At 42.6% G+C, this 21,650-nt stretch overlaps 1 protein-coding gene across 6 annotated transcripts in view; it reads right to left on the bottom strand.

Annotated features, from left to right (window-relative positions):
* The window catches only part of LOC140488023 (V-type proton ATPase 116 kDa subunit a 2-like), a 101,647-nt gene that overhangs the window by 25,337 nt on the left and 54,660 nt on the right, over positions 1-21,650 (bottom strand). For all 6 annotated transcript variants that reach the window (XM_072587599.1, XM_072587600.1, XM_072587597.1 and 3 more), the window contains 8 exons: positions 19,755-19,967; positions 18,341-18,491; positions 14,594-14,733; positions 13,568-13,725; positions 11,262-11,352; positions 6,966-7,084; positions 4,696-4,906; positions 2,279-2,398 (listed from right to left, as the gene is read on the bottom strand). In XM_072587599.1, the coding sequence (XP_072443700.1) occupies positions 2,279-2,398; positions 4,696-4,906; positions 6,966-7,084; positions 11,262-11,352; positions 13,568-13,725; positions 14,594-14,733; positions 18,341-18,491; positions 19,755-19,967 (1,203 nt within the window). The remainder of the gene's footprint in view (positions 1-2,278; positions 2,399-4,695; positions 4,907-6,965; positions 7,085-11,261; positions 11,353-13,567; positions 13,726-14,593; positions 14,734-18,340; positions 18,492-19,754; positions 19,968-21,650) is intronic.

Genomic DNA, 21,650 nt, shown 5'->3' on the forward strand with positions numbered 1-21,650 from the left:
ATGTGATCTGTATAGACTTCAGTAAGGCGTTCAACATGGTTCCCCATGGGAGACTGATTAGCAAGGTAAGATCTCATGGAATACAGGGAGAACTAGCCATTTGCATACAGAACTGGCTCAAAGGTAGAAGACAGAGGGTGGTGGTGGAGGGTTGTTTTTCAGACTGAAGGCCTGTGACCAGTGAAGTGCCACAAGGATCGATGCTGGGCCCTCTACTTTTTGTCATTTACATAAATGATTTGGATGCGAGCATAAGAGGTACAGTTAGTAAGTTTGCAGATGACACCAAAATTGGAGGTGTAGTGGACAGCCAAGAGGGTTACCTCAGATTACAACAAAATCTTGACCAGATGGGCCAATGGGCTGAGAAGTGGCAGATGGAGTTTAATTCAGATAAACGCAAGGTGCTGCATTTTGGGAAAGCAAATCTTAGCAGGACTTATACACTTAATGGTAAGGTCCTAGGTAGTGTTGCTGAACAAAGAGACCTTGGAGTGCAGGTTCATAGCTCCTTGAAAGTGGAGTCGCAAGTAGGTAGGATAGTGAAGGCGGCGTTTGGTATGCTTTCCTTTATTGGTCAGAGTATTGAGTACAGGAGTTGGGAGGTCATGTAGCAGCTTGGGCTGTTTTCCCTGGAGCGTCAGAGGCTGAGGAGTGACCTTATAGAGGTTTACAAAATTATGAGGGGCATGGATAGGATAAATAGGCAAAGTCTTTTCCCTGGGGTTGGGGAGTCCAGAACTAGATGGCATAGGTTTAGGGTGAGAGGGGAAAGATATAAAAGAGACCCAAGGGGCAACGTTTTCACGCAGAGGGTGGTAGGTGTATGGAATGAGCTGCCAGAGGATGTGGTGGAGGCTGGTACAATTGCAACATTTAAGAGGCATTTGGATGGGTATATGAATAGGAAGGGTTTGGAGGGATATGGGCTGGGTGCTGGCAGGTCGGGCTAGATTGGGTTGGGATGTCTGGTCGGCATGGACAAGTTGGACCGAAGGGTCTGTTTCCATGCTGTACATCTCTATGACTCTATGACTAAACAAAGGAAGAAAAGGAAAGAAAAAGAAATGAGAAAACTTGAGAACTTACCGAATTGACAGGCTCTTCGTAAGGTTAGAGGTGGTGGGTGGGAGGAAGGCCCTACAGTGTAGGGGCCCAGGTTTAAATCTCACCCACTTAAAAACTTCCCAGCACCTCTCGTTTCTCTTCTCGCCGCTCAGTTCAAAGAGTTTTGTTTTTTAACTCACCTTCCCAGCAGTTCTCCTCTCCTCCCTCGCACCTCTCAACAAAATGTTGCAGTTGTACAGGACATAGGTTAGGCCACTATCGGAATACTGTGTGCAATTCTGATCTCTCTGCTATAGGAAGGATATTGTGAAATTTGGAAGGGTTCAGAAAACATTTACAAGGATGTTGCCTGGGTTGAAGGGTGAGAGCTATAGGGAGAGGCTGAATAGGCTGGGGTGTTTTCCCTGGAGCATTGAAGGTTGGGGGATGACCTTATAGAGGTTCATAAAATGACTAGAGGCATCGATAGGGTAAATAGACAAGGTATTTTCCCCAGGTGGGGAAGTCCAAAAGTAGTTGACATAGATTTAAGGTGAAAGGGGAAAGATTTAAAAGGGACACAAGGGGCAAAATTTTCACACAGAGGGAAGTGAGTGCATAGAATACTGCCAGAGGAAATGGTGAAGACTGGTGCAATTATAACATTTAAAAAGCATCTGGATGGGTATATGAATAGGAAGGGTTTACGAGGGATATGGGCCAGGTGCTGGCAAATAGGACGAGATTAATATAGGGTATCTGGTCAGTATGGACAAGTTGGACCAAAGGGTCTGTCTCCATGCTGGTGACCCTCTATGACTCTAAGCTAGTGTCTCATTGCTGACTGTGGTACTGGGAGCACTCTCGGGTTTTATGGCACAAGTCTCTGAAACCTCATTCCAACGGTGAAAAGTCCAAATAATAATAACAGACAGACAAATCCAGGAGGCCCATGTAACTGTCCAACAGGACAGTTTTCAGACAATTCAGAGTCAGAATTGTTTTCTTCAATCAATTCTCCACTTTCTTCAATTTCTCATTGCGATCGGAATAGGGAATAGGCAGGGAATTGCAGAATATGGACAATGTGCAGCCAGATGGGATTACTTTAGAAAGGCCTGATGGTCAGCGCAGACATGGTGCACAGAAGGCCCTGTTCCTGTACTGTTCTATATCATTTTTAAACTCAAATCTATAATTACGCAAACATTGCTGTGATTCAAAGACCTACCCTGTACATCCCAAAGTTTCTTCCTCCGTGATGCTTCCAGTAGAGATATCCTGGTTTTCCAAACAGCAAAACAGGAATGGATAGTACAGCAATCACAACCAGGAACATTTGGCATCCAGTCTGTTCAAAACAAAATACAGAGTAATGAACATTTGTATCATGACAAAAGCTTCACTTTCTGAAAATATCTCTTGCTGAATTTGGTCACTTTTATACATGTCCATATTAAACTAATTTATTACAAACAAATTAGAGTCCTATTAATTCTGACTTTTGGGAACCAAGTACTCAATTATAAGAAACATACTCTGAACATTTTGTAGGATGATATGGTGCTGAAACAGTACATTTGGTCATATCCTAAGTGACCTGATAAATACAGTGGAGTCAGAATAACTGATAGATTTCCTAAAGAGGAAAATGCAAATGATTAAGGAAATGTTTTGAAAACTAGTTAAACAGAAAAACCAAGTCTCCCGTCAGAGTCAGGATATGGCCTCAAGTTCAACTCCAGTCATTCAAGGACAGGGCCCCAATAACTTGGGCTTTAGGAGTCTTGCTGTGCTTGGTTCAGTGGGTGGGTTCAGGGGCCCAAGCTCAGAGCATCACACGGCCCAGGAGTTGTGTCATTGCCCTTGCACCAGGCCATTATCTGCAATAACACTCAAGTGTAATGTAGTACTGAATGCCTTGACACTGAGTGACAGTTCTGAGGGAGTACTGCATGAGCTCTGCACTGTTTTTTTTGGAGGGGTAGGCATGCTGAGAGAGTATTGCCACTGTCAGTGGTATTTTGTGTGACAGTTCTGAGGGAGTATTGCACCATCCAGGGGCAGCACTGAAGGAAAGCTGCATCTTTGGGCCCAGTAGTACTCTGCAAGTCAATTGTTCTAACCTAAAACTAAACTGTTGGGAACACGAATACCACGACTCCCTCCCCAAACAAAAAGTCTCACAATCTACTCCACCCCTTCAATTAACTACTTGTTGACTTTTTCTGTTGTTCATCTCCCATTTAACTTGGATCACATAATCAATCACTGGAACCAATGTGCTTTCCTCAAAACTCTCTCTCACAGAAGTCCAACGCTTAAAAAGGACCATCGCTGCAAAATTAAGATTTTTGCCCCAAAAGTACATGGGCCACTAGAGTACAACAATCTATTTATCTAGTTATTTGTACTCCTTATTTTTCCTTCCTTATCTGCAAATATATTATTTCCAAATGCTGAAGCTCTAAACACAATAAAGTGTGTTTACTCTACCACTGCCTGCAGGCAAGCAAACCATGTGATACCTCCAATAAAGTACATTAATCAGGACTAAATCATGGGCTACTAATAGCTCCACAGCTTTTGAGCAGCTGAAGGCCGCACGACAAACTCCAGCTTCTGGCTGATACAGACTCAGATGCAAAGGTCTTCTGGTGTATTGAATGATAAGGTCATATGGAGTGAAATTCAAAAATGTATGACTCTAGTCAAAATATTTTAATTCTTGTGTGGAATAATACTAAGTACCAAATTAAGAAACTTTAAGGCCATCTATTTTGAACCAAAAACAGATAGTTCAAAGCATGTTCTATAAATTGTGAAAAATCAGTAAGAAAAGAGGCCTAAAGAGGTTTAAGGAACATTTACACAGATCACTAATATACAGTACAGCAGTATGCTAAATCAAGGTGGCTACCATCAGGTCTACAATATAAAAAGGAGGAAGTTTTATGACAATTAAACAAAACGCCCTGGTTAGAACACAGCAACAGCAATGTATAGTAGATAGCCCACTTTCAGAAGGGCAGGCTGATCTCGAGTGAGTGCTGCACAAATTCATCCAGATGTTAATTATGAGAATATTCATAAGTTATTCTTTTGGTCATTGAGATTTAAAGGTTTAGTGGCTGCTTTGATGGAGAATTTCAGGAATTCAAAAGGGATTGATACAATCAATTGAGAGAAATATTCTCGATTGGTTGTCAGTGGGGTCCAGGATAAGGGGATACAACCTTAAGATCACATCACCCCTAGACCACCAAGGACAGAATTTGGGAAACACTTTCTCACAAAGCAAAGTGGAAATGTGGAACTTTGTCCACATCTACCAGTTCAATTAATACTTTAAAATCAAAAGGTAGAATCTTGCCAAATATGTGCATTAAAGACAAGATAGTCTGTGAAGTTGGAAAACAGACCAACCATATCTCAATTGAACAGCAGACCAGAGATGCTGAATGGCCTCCTTCTATTCCTATATTCTTCCAAGAATGTGACATTTTCCATTGATACAGCCAGCGTGCCAACAGAAACTGTATGTGATTGTGACAAGGTGATTTTTTTTTGAATTGGCAAACAATCTAAATTATTTCACAAATTTCCCATTGCAAACGTCGAATGATAAATGTGCACTAACACACCTACCTGTCCAGGATAAAGTTTCGCATCTTGGTTCTGCTGCATGACGAACATATTAATGAAATGAATCAAGATGCTTGGAGCCAAATCGGAGTTTGCAGCAGAATATGCCAACCATTTATATATAATCATAAAGACAAGGTACCCAAAGAGACACATCATGAAGAGCAGTTCAGGGATAAATACCAGGTAAATATTAAATTTCTTCTTAAAGTGCCTGGTTTATAAAAAATGAAAATAAAATTAATCAAACAGCATGATGTTAACGTCTATTTCACAAGCTTGGGCAAGGAATTAATTTTCTAGCAGAAAAGCTCATTATGTTACCGTGATAATTTTGTCACAATTAAAAAAATACAGCAGACACTCCACTAATAGCTTCTCATTCTCTGAATGTTGTATTAAATTGGCAAATAGTACAGACTAAAAACACAGGACTACAAATCATGAACGTGTCAAATCTCATCACAAAACATGTTTAAGTATGCAGATCATCGAACCACAAGTTATTCACAACCCAGCACTGTACATCATGTTCAGGGTCGCAATCACAGGTGACTGAAAATATGCCTACCTCTGAATTCTCTGCATAACTACCATCCCAACGTCAATCCATCCATTGATAACAGCTAAAGAATCTTTACTGCGTTATTTTAGTTTTTGACCTAGCCCAGGTTTGACATTCATCTCTTTTGGTAGTTTCACATGTGCAAATCAAATACTTTCTACATATTGTGACCAGTTGTTAATGTGCCAAGAGAAGCACATTCTCTTCTCTTACTAGTGTCCTCTTAGCAGATTCACAACTTGCACTCACATAGCATCTTTAATACAGTAAAGCAGCTCAAAGTCTTTCACGGAGCATTACCAAACAAAACCTACACTGAGCCACGTAAAGAGATGTTAAAATAAATAATGAGAAGCTTGGCACTGTCAATTGTCATAAAAACCCATCTGGTTGACCAATGACCCTCAAGGAAGGGAAATTTGCCATCCTTACCTGTCTGGCTTACTTGCAAGTCCAAACTGTCAGCAATGTGGTGGACTCTTAACTGCTCTCCTAGTGATTAGGGATGGGCAACAAATGGTGGCCAGCCAAAGATGCCCATATCTTGTGAACAAATTGAAAACAAAAATTTTCCATTCGGCTTCCTTTCACTTGCTGTATCTGCAAGCTAACATTTTGTGATTTATGTAGCAGAACATCCAGATCCCTCTGTACCTCAGAGTTCTGCAATCACTCTATTTAAATAATACATTGCCTTTTCTGTTCTTCCTTATAAAGTGGACAAACTCATTTCCCACATTGCTCGAGTTGCTAAAATTTTGCCCACTCACTCAACTTATTTATATCCCTTTGTTAAATCATTGCTTCCTCTTGATAACTTACTTTCCTAGTTATCTTGGTGTATTTGGCAAACTTAGCTATGTGTGTGGTGCCTGCATATAATTGATTAGGAACAGGAATAGACCATTCAACCCAATAAGGCAAAAGCTAGGACTGCAGATGGTGGAAATCAGAGTCTAGATTGGAGTGGTGCTGGAAAAATACAGCAGGTCAGGCAGCATCCAAGGAGCAGGCAAATTGATGTTTTGGGTAAAAACCCTTCATCAGGAATGAAGGGCCTGCTCCACCATTCAATACCATCATGACTAAAAGAACACTTCAATGTCATTACCCACCCTATCCCCATCATCCTGTACACCAATTCATTGATATAGATTGTAAAATAGTTGAAATCCCAGAACTGATGTCTGTGACACTCCAGTAGTTATGGTTTGCCAACCTAAAAATGATCCATTTGTCCCAACTCTTTGCTTCTAAACCTTAGGTAAATTATCCCTCTGATACATTACTCCATAGCTGTTATTTGTGGAGTTATCTTTGATAATAGCACCTCATCAATGCCTTTTGGAAATCTAAATTCAGCACATTTACATGCTTCCCATTATCTATTTATTTGCTCTCTCTCTGTCAGAGTGAGGCAACATGGCGGCTCAGTGATTAGCATTACTGCCTCACAGCAGCACAGCCACTTTTGATTCCAGCCTCGGGCAACTGTACGGAGTTTGCACATTCTCCCCGTGTCTATGTGGGTTTCCTCTCACAGTCCAAACAGAGTAAGGAGGCTGAGTCTTGGTGAGACACTCTTCAGAGAGTCAGTGCAGACTCAGTGACCTGATGACCTCTTTCCGCACTGTCAGGATTCTATAATCCTAAACTATTCAAACACAAATTTTCCTTGGTGCGTTATGTTAGCTCTAGAGGAACTTACAAGTGATTAAAGACTCCAAGAATGACTCCAAAGGTCATGTGAATAATGCCCAGGATCACTGACATTTTCATTTTAAATGAATTCAGAAAACTGAGACGATTACTTGCCAGATTCCAAATCTGCAAAGACAGAACAAAAATAATTATAGACATCAAGCTTTTAGGCTGTTGATGGACCAAGGTTACAATATGGATGCTGAAAGACTCAGAAGCCGAAATGCTTTCCTTACAGCAGGGAAGGTTAAGGGGAGATTTGGCAGAGGAGTTTTTAATTCTGTTTCCAAGAGCAGAAGATGAAAAAAAATGCATGCAGTAAAAGAATCAGAATGAGACAAAATATTTTCACTCATTGTGTTAGGCTGATCTAGAATGCACTGTTTCAAAGGGCAGCAAATATAGAACATGAAACAGTACAACACCAGAATAGGCCCTTCGGCCCACCATATCTGTGCTGACCATGGTGTCATTCTAAACTAATCCCATTTGCTGCCACATCCATAACCCTCTAGTCCCTGCCTGTACATTTGTCCATCTTCATACCTCTTAAACATTGCTATTATATCTGCTTCTACCACCGCCCCTGAGCGTGCGTTCCAGGCAACTACCACCTTCTGTGTTAAGACGACTTGTGTTATACATCTCCTTTAAATTTTTCCCCTCTCACCTTAAACCTATGCCCCCGAGTGATCTGACATTCAGGAGGTTGAGGGTAGTGAGCTCAGGGATAGGTTTACAAGGTTGCGAGAGGGCACCGGCAATCAGGATGTTGGTTTGAAATGTGTACTTCAATGCCAGCAGCATCCGGAATAAGTTGGGTGAATTTGCAGCATGGGTTGGTACTTGGGATTTCGATGTTGTGGCCATTTCAGAGCTATGGCTAGAGGAAGGGCAGGAATGGTTGTTGCAGATTCTGGGATTTAGATGTTTCAGCAAGAACACAGACTATGATAAAGGGGGAGGGTGTGGCATTGTTAATGAAGAGTAGTATTACAGCAGCTGAGATAACAGTTGAGGACTCATCTACTCAGGTAGTATGGGCTGAGGTTAGGATCAGGAAAGGAGAAGTCACCCTGTTGGGAGTTTTCCATAGGCCTCTGAATTGTCCTTGGGATGTACAGGAAAGGATAGCAAAGATGATTCTCAGTAGGAGTGAGAATAACAAGGTATTCTTATGGGAGATTTTAACTTCCCCAATATTGACTGAGAATACTATTGTTCAAATAGTTTAGATGGATCTGATTTTGTTCAATGTGTGCAGAATGGTTTTTTGACACAGTATGTAGACTGGCTAACAAGGGGAGATGCCATATTGGATTTGGTACTGGGGAATGAACCCGGCCAGGTATTAGATTTGGAGGTCGGTGAGCATTTTGGTGAAAGTGACCATAATTCGGTTATGCTTACAACAGCAATGGGCAGGGATAGGTATATTCTGCAGGGAAAGAGGTATAACTGGGGGAAAGGCAATGATGATGCGATTAGGCATGATTTAGGATGCATAGGATGGGGAAGGAAACTGGACATACTTGAAATGTGGAACTTATTCAACAAACAGTTACTGCGGATCCTTGATAAGTATATACTTATCAGGCAGGGAGGTAGTTGTCAAGAGACGGAGCCATGGTTTACTAAACAAGTTGAAGCTCTTCTCAAGAGGAAGAAGGCGGCTTATGTGAGGATGGGGCATGAAGGCTCAGTTAGGGGGCTTGAGAGATATAAGTTAACCAGAAAAGATCTAAAGAGAGGGCTCAGAGGAGCCAGGAGAGGACATAAGAATTTGTTGATAGAATCAATGAAAACCCAAAGCCTACAAGGATCTGTTTTGTGTCCACTGCAGAATTTTATTTTTATTAATGATCTGGGTGTGGACGTAGAAAGATGGGTTAGTAAATTTGCAGATGACGCTAAGGTAGGCAGAGCTGTGGATAGTGCCGAAAGATGTTGTGGGTTAAAGGGGGACATAGATAAGATGCAGACCTGGGCTGAGAAGTGGCAGATGGAGTTTAATGCGGCAAAGTGTGAGGTAGTTCATTTTAGAGGAAGTAATAGGAATGCAGAGAACAGGGCCAATGGTAAAATTCTTGGCAGTGTAAATGAACAGAGAGATCTCAGAGTCCTGGTGAATAAATCCTTGAAAGTTGCCACCTAGGTTGACAGGAGGCATGTGGTGTATAAGGGGATTGAGTTGAGTTTCGGAGCCACAAAGTCATGCTTCAGCTGTATAAGACACTGGTAAGGCCGCACCTGGAGTATCACGTGCAGTTCTGGTCACTGCATTATAGGAAGGATATGGAAGCTTTGGAAAGGGTTCAGAGGACATTTACTAGGATGTTGTCTGGTATGGAAGGAAGGTCTTATGAGGAAAGGCTGAGGAAACGGAGGCTGTTTTCATTGGAGAGAAAGTGTTTGAGAGGTGACTTAATCAAAATGTAAAAGATAATCAGAGGACACAGAGCCTTTTTTCTTGGATGGTGAAGGCTAACATGAGGGGACATGGCTTTAAATTGAGAGGTGAGGGGTTTAGGACAGATATTAGGGATAGTTTCTTCATTCAAAGTAGTAGGGACGGCCTGCCTGCAACAGTAGTAGACTCACCGACGTTAAGGGCATTTAAATGGGCACTGGACATATGGATAATAATGGAACTGTGTAGGTTAAATGGGCATCAGATTATTTTCACAGGTCGGCACAGCATTGAGGGCTGAAGGGCCTGTACTGCGCTGTAACATTTTATGTTCTATTTCCACCCGAAGAAAAAGACTTCGACTATTCCCGTTGTCCACACTTCTCAATTTTATATACTTCTATCAGGTCATTCCTCAGCCTCCAACACTCCAGCAAAAACAATCCAAGTTTGTCCAAACTCTCCTTACAGCTAATACTCCAATTCAGGCAACATTCTGGTAAACTTCTTTTTCAACCTATTCAAAGCTTGCACACCTTTCCTATAGTGTGGCAACCTGAACGGCACATAATACTCCAATGTGGCTCAACTAAATAAACACCAAAATGACTGTAGATGTTGTAAATCAGAAACAAAAAGCAGAAATCGCTGGAAAAGGTCAGCAGGACAGGCAGGATCTATGGAGGGAGATCAGAGATAATGTTTCAGGTCAAATGACCCTTCCTCAGAACCAAAATGTTAACTGTTTTCTCTCCACAGATGTCAGACCTGCTGAGCTATTCCAAACTTTTGTTTTTGTTTGTGGCCTAACTAAAGGTTTATACAACGACATGACAATAGAACCTTTACACTCAATGCCCCAATCCAGAAGGCAAACATGCCATATGCTATGGACCTGAACCCCAAGATCTCTCTGTATGCCAATGCTCTTATGGGTCCAGCTATTTACTATATATTTTCTTCTTGCATTTGACCTCCCAAAATGCATCACCTGACATTTGTCTGGATTAAACTCCATCTGTCATTTTTCTGTTCAACTTTCCAACTGATCTATATCCTGCTGTATCCTTTAACAACCTTCCTCACCATTCACAACTCCTCATATTTTCGTACCATCTACAAACATATTAAATCAGACCACCTACACTTTCATCCGAATTGTTTAATATATATTATAAACATTAAAGGTCCCAGCACTGATCCTTGTGGAGCACCATTGGACACAGACCCCTTTACAACCACTCTGTCTTCTAACCAAGTCAATTTTGTATCCAACATATCAACTCAATGTGGATCCTATGTGATTTAAAGATTAATTAATAAATTGAAAATTCAAAAAGTTTATAAAAATAAAAACAGCCAACTGACCCTCCAACAGTGCAGCACTCCCTGAGCTATGATCCTATTGAATGGTGGAACAGGCTCTAGTTGTCAAATGGCCTACTCCTGTCCTCGTTCTTATGGTCTAATCTCTGCATTTCTTTCTCAAGTATTTATCAGTGTCATTTTAAAACTATTCTTAATCTATACTCACTACACTCAGACATAGTGCATTCTAAATAATAACCAGTCATTGCTTAAAGAAACCTTTTTCTCATATCACTTACAGTTCATTTGCTAATCCGCTAAATTCTGTGGCCTCTGAATATTCACCCTTTAGCCACTGCATTTAAATATCTCAAATCAAACCTCCTCTGCTCCAAGGAGTACAACCCCAGCTTCTCAAGTCTGCATGATACTCACTTAAAAACAATACTTCAGACAAGTTAAATTGACCCTGTTCTGAAATCAGACAATCTGGAGTCTGACTGAGAACGACACAGATAATTTTTTCATTACTTCTACAAGTCTGTTCAATGAATCTCAACATAATTTAAAACATGAAACACTCACCGGGTCAATACCAAATGGATAGGGCCCTTTGAAAACACCAGTGACATTGGGATCCAGGGTTAGATACTGATTATAGCGAAGATCATCATCCCTAAAGAAAATATATTCATCAAATCTAGAACTCAAATGACTTTAATCCAGTCTCAATTTCACACTTAATCCTTTATATTTTATCATCCTCTTTTAACAAGGCAAATTAGCTTTTAAATCATGGTTAAATTGTGGACTGCTCGATTTAGAGTATAATTTGATTGATTTTATGACAGCACTGTCCATATAAAACCAATATGCATTTATTGAAACTAGTTACTTATTTACATACTGCCTGATAAAAGATTTCTGATCGTTAGATCTGCAACTTACATTGAGGTAAGCAACAAATCAGATTCTGCTTGATAACAGGCCCATCATCTCAGTCTGCCACACCCATCTGCAACCCCTCACCTTTTTGACAAGTAACCCCACCCACCTAGATGCATGCTCGCACACACACAACTGATTCATTACATAGAGTTAAAAATCACATAACACCAGGCTATAGTCCAACAACAGAAGCTTTCAGAGTGCCGCTAGCTCTGAAAGCTGTACTTCTAAATAAACCTGTTGGACTATAACCTGGTGTTGTGAGATTTTTAACTTTGTCCACACCAATCCAAACTGGCACCTCCACATCATGGCTTCATTAGATTGGGCAGTTTTCACATCCCGGGGCAAAGATGTGAAACGGAGTACATTGAAACTATATTATTTGCCATTCAAAAAATGAGGTGATCTCATTGAAACCTCCAAGATTTTGAAAGAGTTTTACAGGATAGAAGATATTGCCTCTGGTTGAATAATTTAGAAAAGAGGGGCACAGTCTCAGAATAAGGGCTGAGATGAGGAGACATTTCTTCACTTAAAAGGACTGTGAATCTTTAGAATTCCCCACTGAGAGTGTTGTGGAGTCTCAGTCATTGAATATATTTAACGCTGAAATAGACAGATCTTTGGCATGCAAAGGAATTAAGGGAGACAGGGAGCTGACGAGGAAGGGGAGTTAAGGTCGATGATCAGCCTCAATCATTGAATGGAGGGGGGAAAGCTACAGGGCTAAATAATTATCACATGAATCTATTTCTTTCTAATTTTAATTGCAACTGCAAGAAAGGTAAGATGTGAAAGATGGAACCCAGCAGACAGCCAGTGCGTACAGATTATTCATTGTTCAATGAATAACTGCACATGTACGTGAACTAGTGGTATTCCACAAGGATCTGTTTTGGAACCACTGCTGTTTGTCATTTTTATAAATGACTTAGACGCAGGTATAGGTGGATGGGTTAGTAAATTTGCAGACACTAAAGTCGGTAGAGTAGCGGACAGTTTGGAAGAATGCTACAGGTTTCAGGGGGACTTGGGTAAACTGCAGAATTGGGCTGAGAGGTGGCAAATGGAGTTCAATGCAGCTAAATGTGAGGTGATGCACTTTGGGAAGAATAACAGGATAGCAGAGTACTTGGTCAATGGAAAGATTCTTGGTAGTGTGGATGTGCAGAGGAATCTTGGAGTCCATGTGCATATATCCCTGAAAGTTGCCACCCAGGTGGATAGTGCTGTTACAAAGGCATACGGTGTGTTAGGTTTCATTGGTAGAGAGATTGAGTTCCGGAACCGCAATATCATGCTGCAACTATACAAAACGCTGGTGCGGCCACACTTGGAATATTGTGTACAGTTCTGGTCCCCCCATTACAGGAAGGATGTGGAAGCATTGGAAAAGGTGCAGAGGAGATTTACCAGGATGTTGCCTGGTCTGGAGGGAAGGTCTTATGAGTAAAGGCTGAGAGACTTGGAAAGAAGGCAGTTAAGGGGGGATTTGATAGAGACATGCAAGATTATCAGAGGATTAGATAGGGTAGACAGTGAAAGACCTTTTCCTAGGATGATGACGTCAGCTTGTACGAGAGGGCATAACTACAAATTGAGGGGTGATAGATTTAAGACAGATGTTAGAGGCAAGTTCTTTACACAGAGTGGTAAGGGTGTGAAAAGCCCTACCTGCTAAGTTGTCAACTCAGCCACATTAGGGAAATTTAAACAGTCCTTAGATAAGCTCATGGATGATTTTGGGATAGTGCAGGGGGATGAGCTGAGAAAAGTCCACAGGTTGGCACAACATCGAGGGCTGAAGGGCCTGTTCCGCGCTGTATTGTTCTATGTTCTAAAGGATGGTTTCGGATCAATATTCCAGCACCCTTCAACCCCTCTGTCAGAAAGCATACTCAATTGATCACAATTATATGGAAGTGGACCCAGGTACTTACTTCCAGATGTTGTTGTTATACATACTTTTGACACTCCATCCAGACCCAAATATATTCAAAGACTTTGAAAAGCAGTCATTGTAGATAAGACCAGTATACAAGGAAAATATCCCCATCATCAGGATGATATAGCGCCCATCAAAGAAGGTGTTCCAGATCTGTTAGCAAGCAAAACAAGACACTGATGATTAATTGTTGCTAAAAAAAAGACACATTTTGTCAAAGCTTCTCACCTACAATCATCAGGACAATTCATAAGAAATACCAAAGTAAAAAGGTAAACAACATTTACAGTAAAACCTCAATTATCCGAAGGGATAGGTGAGGAGTATTTTGTTCGGATAATTGATCGTTCAGATAACCGTCAACAAACGATAATTTAGGAGTGCTGGTCACCCGAACATTTCTCGGTTATCCAGCACTGCATACCATAATGCTGTTTAACCGATAACGGATTGCTGAGTTACCTAATGCCATTTTTACGAGACCTTGAGATCTTGTTCGGAGAATCCAAAATTCGGATAATTGATGCTTGAATAATTGAGGTTCTGTATAAGATGATAATGCTAACTGGTTGGCAAGTGGATGCTGTTTGGTAGAGTTGCCATGGAGAATGCATGATTATTGATAACTGACAAGCTTTACTAAACCAGGCAAGTTGACTATGATTGGACAACACAATGCCCTGAGAAATGAACCAGCAAGTGATGTCACCTACTTTGTTGAGGTGAAACAGACACAGTGCATGCGTGTGTTTCTTCTGTCTGGAAATACCAGAGCCCTCTGTTTTAATGTGTGCAGCTTCCAGTACACACAACTGCCAATCGAAATTGGCAAGAACAAATTACTTTGCATACTCGTTATTTAGCAAATACTGCCCAATTGTGAAATCACATTTAATGTTAGACACAGAATCTCAGAATTGTCAAATGCCATTTGGCCCATTGTATCTGCACCACACTCTCACACCCACCCACCCCCCCTCTCCAAACTTATGGGGCATTCACCCACAGCCCTCAGTCTCACCTCATTTCTTGTTCGTTTCAATTTTGGGTTGTTTTCGGAAAGCACCATCCATAAAGCAAACACAGACATGATCAGACCGTGTCCAAAGTCTCCAAACATTACAGCAAAGAGGAAAGGGAAAGTGACAATGGTGTAAGGACCTATTGGAAAGCAAAACAGAAAGTGCTACTGTATCTGGACCAATTGTTTGCAGTTAAATCAAGTAAACAATTTCATATCAAATATTAAGAAATAAGCATAGGATATGAAGATAAATTGCCACACACCAATCCAGGTATATTCATATACATATACAGATACATGAATGGGCAGAGAACAAAAGGATACACACCCTGAGGGAAAATAGGCGACAGGTTTAGATAGAGGATTTGGTTCGGTGCAGGCTTGGAGGGCCTGTTCCTGTGCAGTAATTTCCTTTGTTCATTTATACCACAATACAGAGAAGTGAATATTTACAGCACAGAAACCACCAATCATCCCAATCAGTACTTCCTTCAATTCCTTTTTCCATTGTGGGTTTAAGTTTGGTTTTCCTGAGAAGGGCCTATGCCATTTGCCTCAATCACTCAGAAATAAGCTCCACATTCTCAGTCCTCTGATTTGATTTATTGTTGTCACATGTACCAAGGTACTGTGAAAAAATTTGTTTTGTGACCACTACAGGCAGATTGTAATATACAAGGACCTTCTGACTGGGTTTATTACACCTACAGCCCATAGTTCTGGAACCTGCACAAATGGAAACGGCTTCTCTACACCCACCCTATCCAACATTTTCATAATCTTTATGTCTGCTGCTTGGTCACCCCTCAACCTTCCCTCTCCAGGAGGAAGCACCTCTTCAGTGATAGATCTGACTTCGAAGTCCTGGCGTCATTCTTCTACATGTTGTTCCCCAGTTTTCCAATTTGTCATATGGAGACCAGAGTTAAGAATGCGTTGCTGGAAAAGCACAGCAGGTCAGGCAGCATCTGAGGAGTAGGAGAATCGATGTTTCAGGCATAAGCCCTTCATCAGGAATGAGGCTTGTGGGTCAGGGGGCTGAGAGAGGGGGAATGGGAGGGGGGGTGGGCTGGGGCTGGGTGGAAGTTAGTTGAGAATGCACTAGGTAGATGAAGGTGGGGGAGAAGATGATAGATAGGAGAGGAGGGTGGAGCAGATAGATGGGAAGGACGATGGGACAGGTTAAGAGGATGGTGCCAAGTTGGAGGCTTGGGACTGGGATAAGGTGGAGGTAGGGCAAATGAGGAAACTGGTGAAATCCACATAAATCCCATGTGGTTGCAGAGTCCAAAGGCAGATGATGAGGTGGCTTTCCTCTAGGCATCAGGTGGTTAGGATTTGGCAACAGAGGAGGCCCAAGACATGCATATTCTTGGTGAAGTGGGGGTGGGTTGAAGTGTTCAGCCACTGGGCAGTGCAGTTGGTTTGTGCAGGTGTCCCAGAGATGTTCTCTGAAAAGATCCGCAAGTTGGCGACCTGTCCCCTTACATAGAGGAGACCACATCGGATGCAACAGATACAGTAGATGTCATTTGTGGAGGTACAGGTAACTTTCTGTTTGACATGGAAGGATTCTTTGGGGCCTTGGCGGAGGTGAGGGGGGAGGTGAACGCGCAGGTTTTGTACTTCCAGCGGTGAGAGGGAAAGGTGCTTGGAGTGGGGTGTGGGCTGGTGGGAGGCGTGGATTGGACATGGGATTCACAGAGGGACTGGTCTCTTCAAAATGCTGATAGGGTGGGAAGGGAAATATCATCCTAGTAGGGGCGGCATGGTGGCACAGTGGTTAGCACTGCTGCCTCACAGCGCCGGAGACCCGGGTTTAATTCCCGCCTCAGGAGACTGTGTGTGGAGTTTGCACATTCTCCTAGTATCTGCGTGGGTTTCCTCCGGGTGCTCCGGTTTCCTCCCACAGTCCAAAAATGTGCAGGTTAGGTGAATTGACCATGCTAAATTGTCCGTAGTGTTAGGTGAAGAGGTAAATGTAGGAGTATGGGTCTGGGTGGTATACGCTTCGGCGGGTCGGTGTGGACTTGTTGGGCCGAAGGGTCTGTTTCCACACTGTAAGTAATCTAATCTAATCTAGTGGGGTCTGTTTGTAGTTGGCAGAAATGGTGGAGGATGATGCAATATATACGGAGGTTGGTGGGGTGGAAGATGAGGACCAGAAAAGTGGTTTAGTCCTTGTTGCGTTGGGTGGAGTGGGCACCTGCATGGGCCCCAGCTATGTCTGCCCCTTTGTTGGGGACATGGAACAGTCCATCTTCCACAACTGCACCGGCACCATACCCCACCTTTTCCTCAGTTACATCAATGACTGCATTGGCGCCACCTCATGCTCCCATGAGGAGGTTGAACAGTTAATCAACATCACTAACATCTTTCACCCTGACCTCAAGTTCACCTGGACTATCTCATACACCTCCCTCGCCTTCCTGGACCTCCCCATCTCCATCTCCAGGGACCAATTTACCACAGACATCTACCGCAAGCCCACAGACTCCCACAGCTAACTGGACTACACTTCCTCCCAACCTGCCTCCTATAAATGTGCCATCCCTTGTTCCCAATTCTTCCACTGCATCTGTTCCCAGAATAACCAATTCCACTATTAGAAAATCCCAGATGGCATCCTTCTTCAAAGACCACAATTTCCCCTCCCCCGTGGTCAACGATGCCCTCCAGTGCATTTCCTCCACTTCGTGCTTCTCCGCCCTTGAATCCCACCCCTCCCAACGTAACAAGGACAGAACCGCCCGGTCCTCACCTTCCACCCCACCAACCTCCTCCTCCACTTGCATCATCCTCCTCCACTTCCTGTCAAACAGACCCCACCACTAGGAAGATATTTCCCTCCCTAACTCTATCGGCATTTTGGAGAGACCATTCCCTCCGCAACTCCCTTGTCTGATCCACACCTCTTGCCAAACCACATCCCACCTCCGGCAGCCTCCCCTGCCACTGCAGGAAGTGCAAAATCTATGCCCATACCTCTCCCCTCAACTCTGTCCAAGGCCCCAAAGGATCCTCCCACACCCGACAGTACTTCCATAAATGTCATCTACTTTATCCGTTGCACCCGATGTGGTCTCCTCTACATCGGGAAGACAGGACACCAACTTGCAGATTGTTCCAGAGAACATCTCTTTGACACCTGCATCAACCAACCCCACCGCCCCATGGCTGAAGACTTTAACTCCCTCTCCAAGTCCACCAAGGAAATGCAGGTGCTGGGCCTACTCTATCGACAAAACCTAATCGACGCATGGAGCAAGAATGCCTCATTTTCTGACTTAGGATTCTGCAACCACATGGAATTAATGTGGATTTCACCAGTTTCCTCATTGCCCCTCCCGGCACCTATCCCAGTCCCAAGCCTCCAACTTGACACTGTCCTCTCGACCTGCCCATCGTCCTTCCCATCTATCCGCTCCACTCTCCTCTCTGACCTATCACTTTCTCCCCCACCTTCATCTACCTAGCCATTCCTGGCTACTTTTTCCCAGCTCCACCCTTTCTCCTCTCTCCCCAACTCCCCCCAATGTATCTCTCAGCCCCCTGGCCCACAAGCCTCATTCCTGATGATGTGCTTGTGTCCGAAACATCGATTCTCCTGCTCTTCAGATGCCGCCTAACCTGCTGTGCTTTTCTAGCAACACACACTCAACTCTGACCTCCAGCATCTGCAGTCCTCACTTTCTCCATATGGAGACCAGAACAGCTTACAATACTCCAAGCTTCATGTACCTGGGTTAACTTCCCGGTAGCTTCCAACTCCATAAGCATCCACAATATTTTGAAACCCAGAAGTGAATTTGTTTGTTCGGAGGAGAGATGGGGGAGTGTCTGTTGTTGGTATTCGGTTCACAAATGATGGAACTGTGGCACTACTCTTCCTCTGAAATAAAGACAAAAATGTTCATAGCCTTCACCATTAATTATTGAAAATACGCAAGAACAAAACCACAACTAAAAGGAAATTAAAATGGGGGCTGGGGACAAATTAAGAGTGAGTGTGGGCTGCGAGCAAAAGACAACACATTAATAATTGCACAGAGATAGAATAAAGGAAGCACAGAGATGGAATTTCAGAGGATACATCTTCCCCAGAGTTTGAATATTCTGCCTCTCCTGAGTATCCAGACCGATGTGTAACAATAGCCACCTGAAGATACAATCTCTGGAATTGTACCCAACGTCACTACCGGGAGTTCAAATAAACGCTCTGTCCTCAAGAATATTCACACTGGTTGTGGTCAGTCTCATTCCCCAGGCAGCTCAATTGTAACTATTTGGGCTTCTATGGAGCTCTGATTCCTAATTAAAAACTCAAAGATCTGGAAATCCATGTGCTGAGTACAACCACATTCTAGTATTCATTGTCAACTTCCCAGCAGTAAATTGCAGGATCTTTCCTGAAGATCCATAATGTGTGGCCGACCAAAACATAGGACAATATGTAGTAGAAGCAGGAGAGACCATTTGGCCCAACAAGCCTGCTCTGCCTTTCAATCTCATGACTGATCTGGAGTACAAACTCTGCTTTCTTGCCCTGACAGATCAAAAATCTTTTGATTACAATGTTAAATATGTTCACCAATGTAGAACCCACAACCCTCTGGGTCTCAGGATTCTGAGATTAAGTTTAACGTCAATGATAACCTGTTTAGTGCAAATTAACTAAAACCATTGATTAATTAATTCACTATTATTAAAGAAAATAGCTCTATCATTTTTTAATTTTAGTGTACACCAATATTCCATGTGTAATTACTTCATTTTTCCCTGCCCAGTAATTTCTTGCCCAAGCATGAATGAAATTCATACTGACTGATCTGCCATTGAAACATTTCAACAGAATGGATTGTTAGCTGGCTTTAGGACATAAAGCAGAGTGAAAACAAATGATTCTCTTAAATCTGTCTTCAAATAAACATTGATACAATGATAGCTGATGTGGAAATTGCAAAAAATTCAAACTGGTCATTGTCATCTTTAGCCGTCAGGTTCAGTGAAGAGGTGGGGAAGCAGACTGCATTGGAAAAAACTTGACAAAGGACAGCTGAGCAAATTGAAAGCAAACACACCATAATGATTCAGGAAACTGTGGACATCTGCAGCCACTGCGGAAAGATTTAACAAGATACTAAGGAACACTCACAGATCCTTCTTCCAACGCTTGGCGAACTTTGGCCAGATCAGCCAACGGACACCAGACCTCAGCAATCAGACATTTATTGGTGACATCAAAACTGCAGAGGTTCAGGATATGGTAAATAGCCTTCATCTTCTTCACTTGAACAAGCCACGTGTGGATAGATTCTGATGCCTTGCATAGAACTTGCTGAAGATATTCCTCAGTTCTATATAGTACCTGAGGAAACGAGGGGGTTTCAAAAAGAAACATTTCTGAATTTCAACCCCCAACCCATGTAAATAATTCACAACTATATTAGATAATAGATCCTGTTCAGAAACATGGAACAAAGGCAGGTACACAGACTTAAGCCACAGATCTCATTGAAAGATGGGACAGGCTCAGGGGGCTGAATGGCCTACTTCTGTTCACAGACTCTTAAATTAATGATCTGGGGTTTTCAGTGGAGCTTCATGCTTATCTCCATGTCAGAAAGACATAAGAAACCGAAGCATGAAGAGACCATTCAGACCATCAAGACTGGTCCCTCATTCAACAAGATTGAGGCTGATCATCGACCTCAAGTACAGGTTCCCATCCAATCACAAGCTCCTCTAATTCCCTTGGCATTCAAATATATTTCATTCTCTGACATTATCAACTGAGCATCACATGGGTTACAGAATTCAACGACCAAAGCAAATATATTTCCCTTTAGTTAGGAGGACAGAGGAGATGAATGCATGGCTGAGGACCTGGTGTATGGGGGAAAGATTCATATTTTTGGATCATTGGAATCTCTTTTGGGGTAGAAGTGACCTGAACAAGAAGGATGGATTGCACCTAAATTGGAAGGGACTAATATACTGGCAGGGAGATTTGCTACAGCTGCTCAGGAGGATTTAAACTATTAACTTGCGGGGGGGGGGGGGGGTGGAAAGCTGGGACCCAGGGAGATAGTGAGAAAAGAGACCAATCTGAGACTGGGACAGTTGAGAAAAGAAGCAAATCAAACAGTCAGGGACAAAGCAAAGAACAAGGTAGGTCAAATAAATTAAACTGCTTTTATTCCAATGCAAGAAACCTAACAGGGAAGGCAGGTGAACTCAGGGCATGGTTAGGAACATGGGATTGGGATATCATAGCAATTACAAAAAAGTGGCTCAGGGATGGACAGGACTGGCAGCTTAATGTCCAGGATATAAATGCTACAGGGAGGACAGAAAGGGAGGCGAGAGAGGACGGGGAGTGCCATCTTTGACAGCTGTACTAAGGGAGGATAATGCCGGATATACATCAAGGGAAGTTGTTTGGAACTGAGAAATAAGAAAGGGATGATCACCTTATTGGGACTGTATTATAGACCACTAATAGAGGGAAATTGAGAAACAGATTTGTAAGAAGATCTCAGGTTATCTGTAATAATAATAGGGTGATTATGGTAGGGGATTTTAACTTTCCAAACAGGCTGGGATTGCCATAGTGTTAAAGGTTTAGATGGAGAGGAATGTGTTAAGTGCGTACAAGACAATTTTCTGATTCAGTATGTGGATGCACCTGCTAGAGAAGGTGCAAACCTTGACCTACTCTTGGGAAGTAAGGCAGGGCAGGTGACTGAGGTGTCAGTGGGGGGGCACTTTGGGGCCAGCGACCTTAGTTCTATTAGTTGATGGAAAAGGATAGACGAGATCTAAAAGTTGAAGTTCTAAATTACAGGAAGGCTAATTTTGGCGGTATTGGTAAAGAACTTTCAGAAGCTGATTGGGGGCAGATGTTTGCAGGTAAAGGGACAGCTGGAAAATGGGAAGCCTTGAAAAATGAGATAATGAGAGTCCAGAGACAGTGTATTCCTGTTAGGGTGAAAGGAAAGGCTGGTAAGTATAGGGAATGCTGCATCACTAAAGAGATTGAGGGTTTGGT

The sequence above is a fragment of the Chiloscyllium punctatum genome, chromosome 17 (genome assembly GCF_047496795.1).
Source record: "Chiloscyllium punctatum isolate Juve2018m chromosome 17, sChiPun1.3, whole genome shotgun sequence".
Lineage (NCBI taxonomy): Eukaryota > Metazoa > Chordata > Chondrichthyes > Orectolobiformes > Hemiscylliidae > Chiloscyllium > Chiloscyllium punctatum.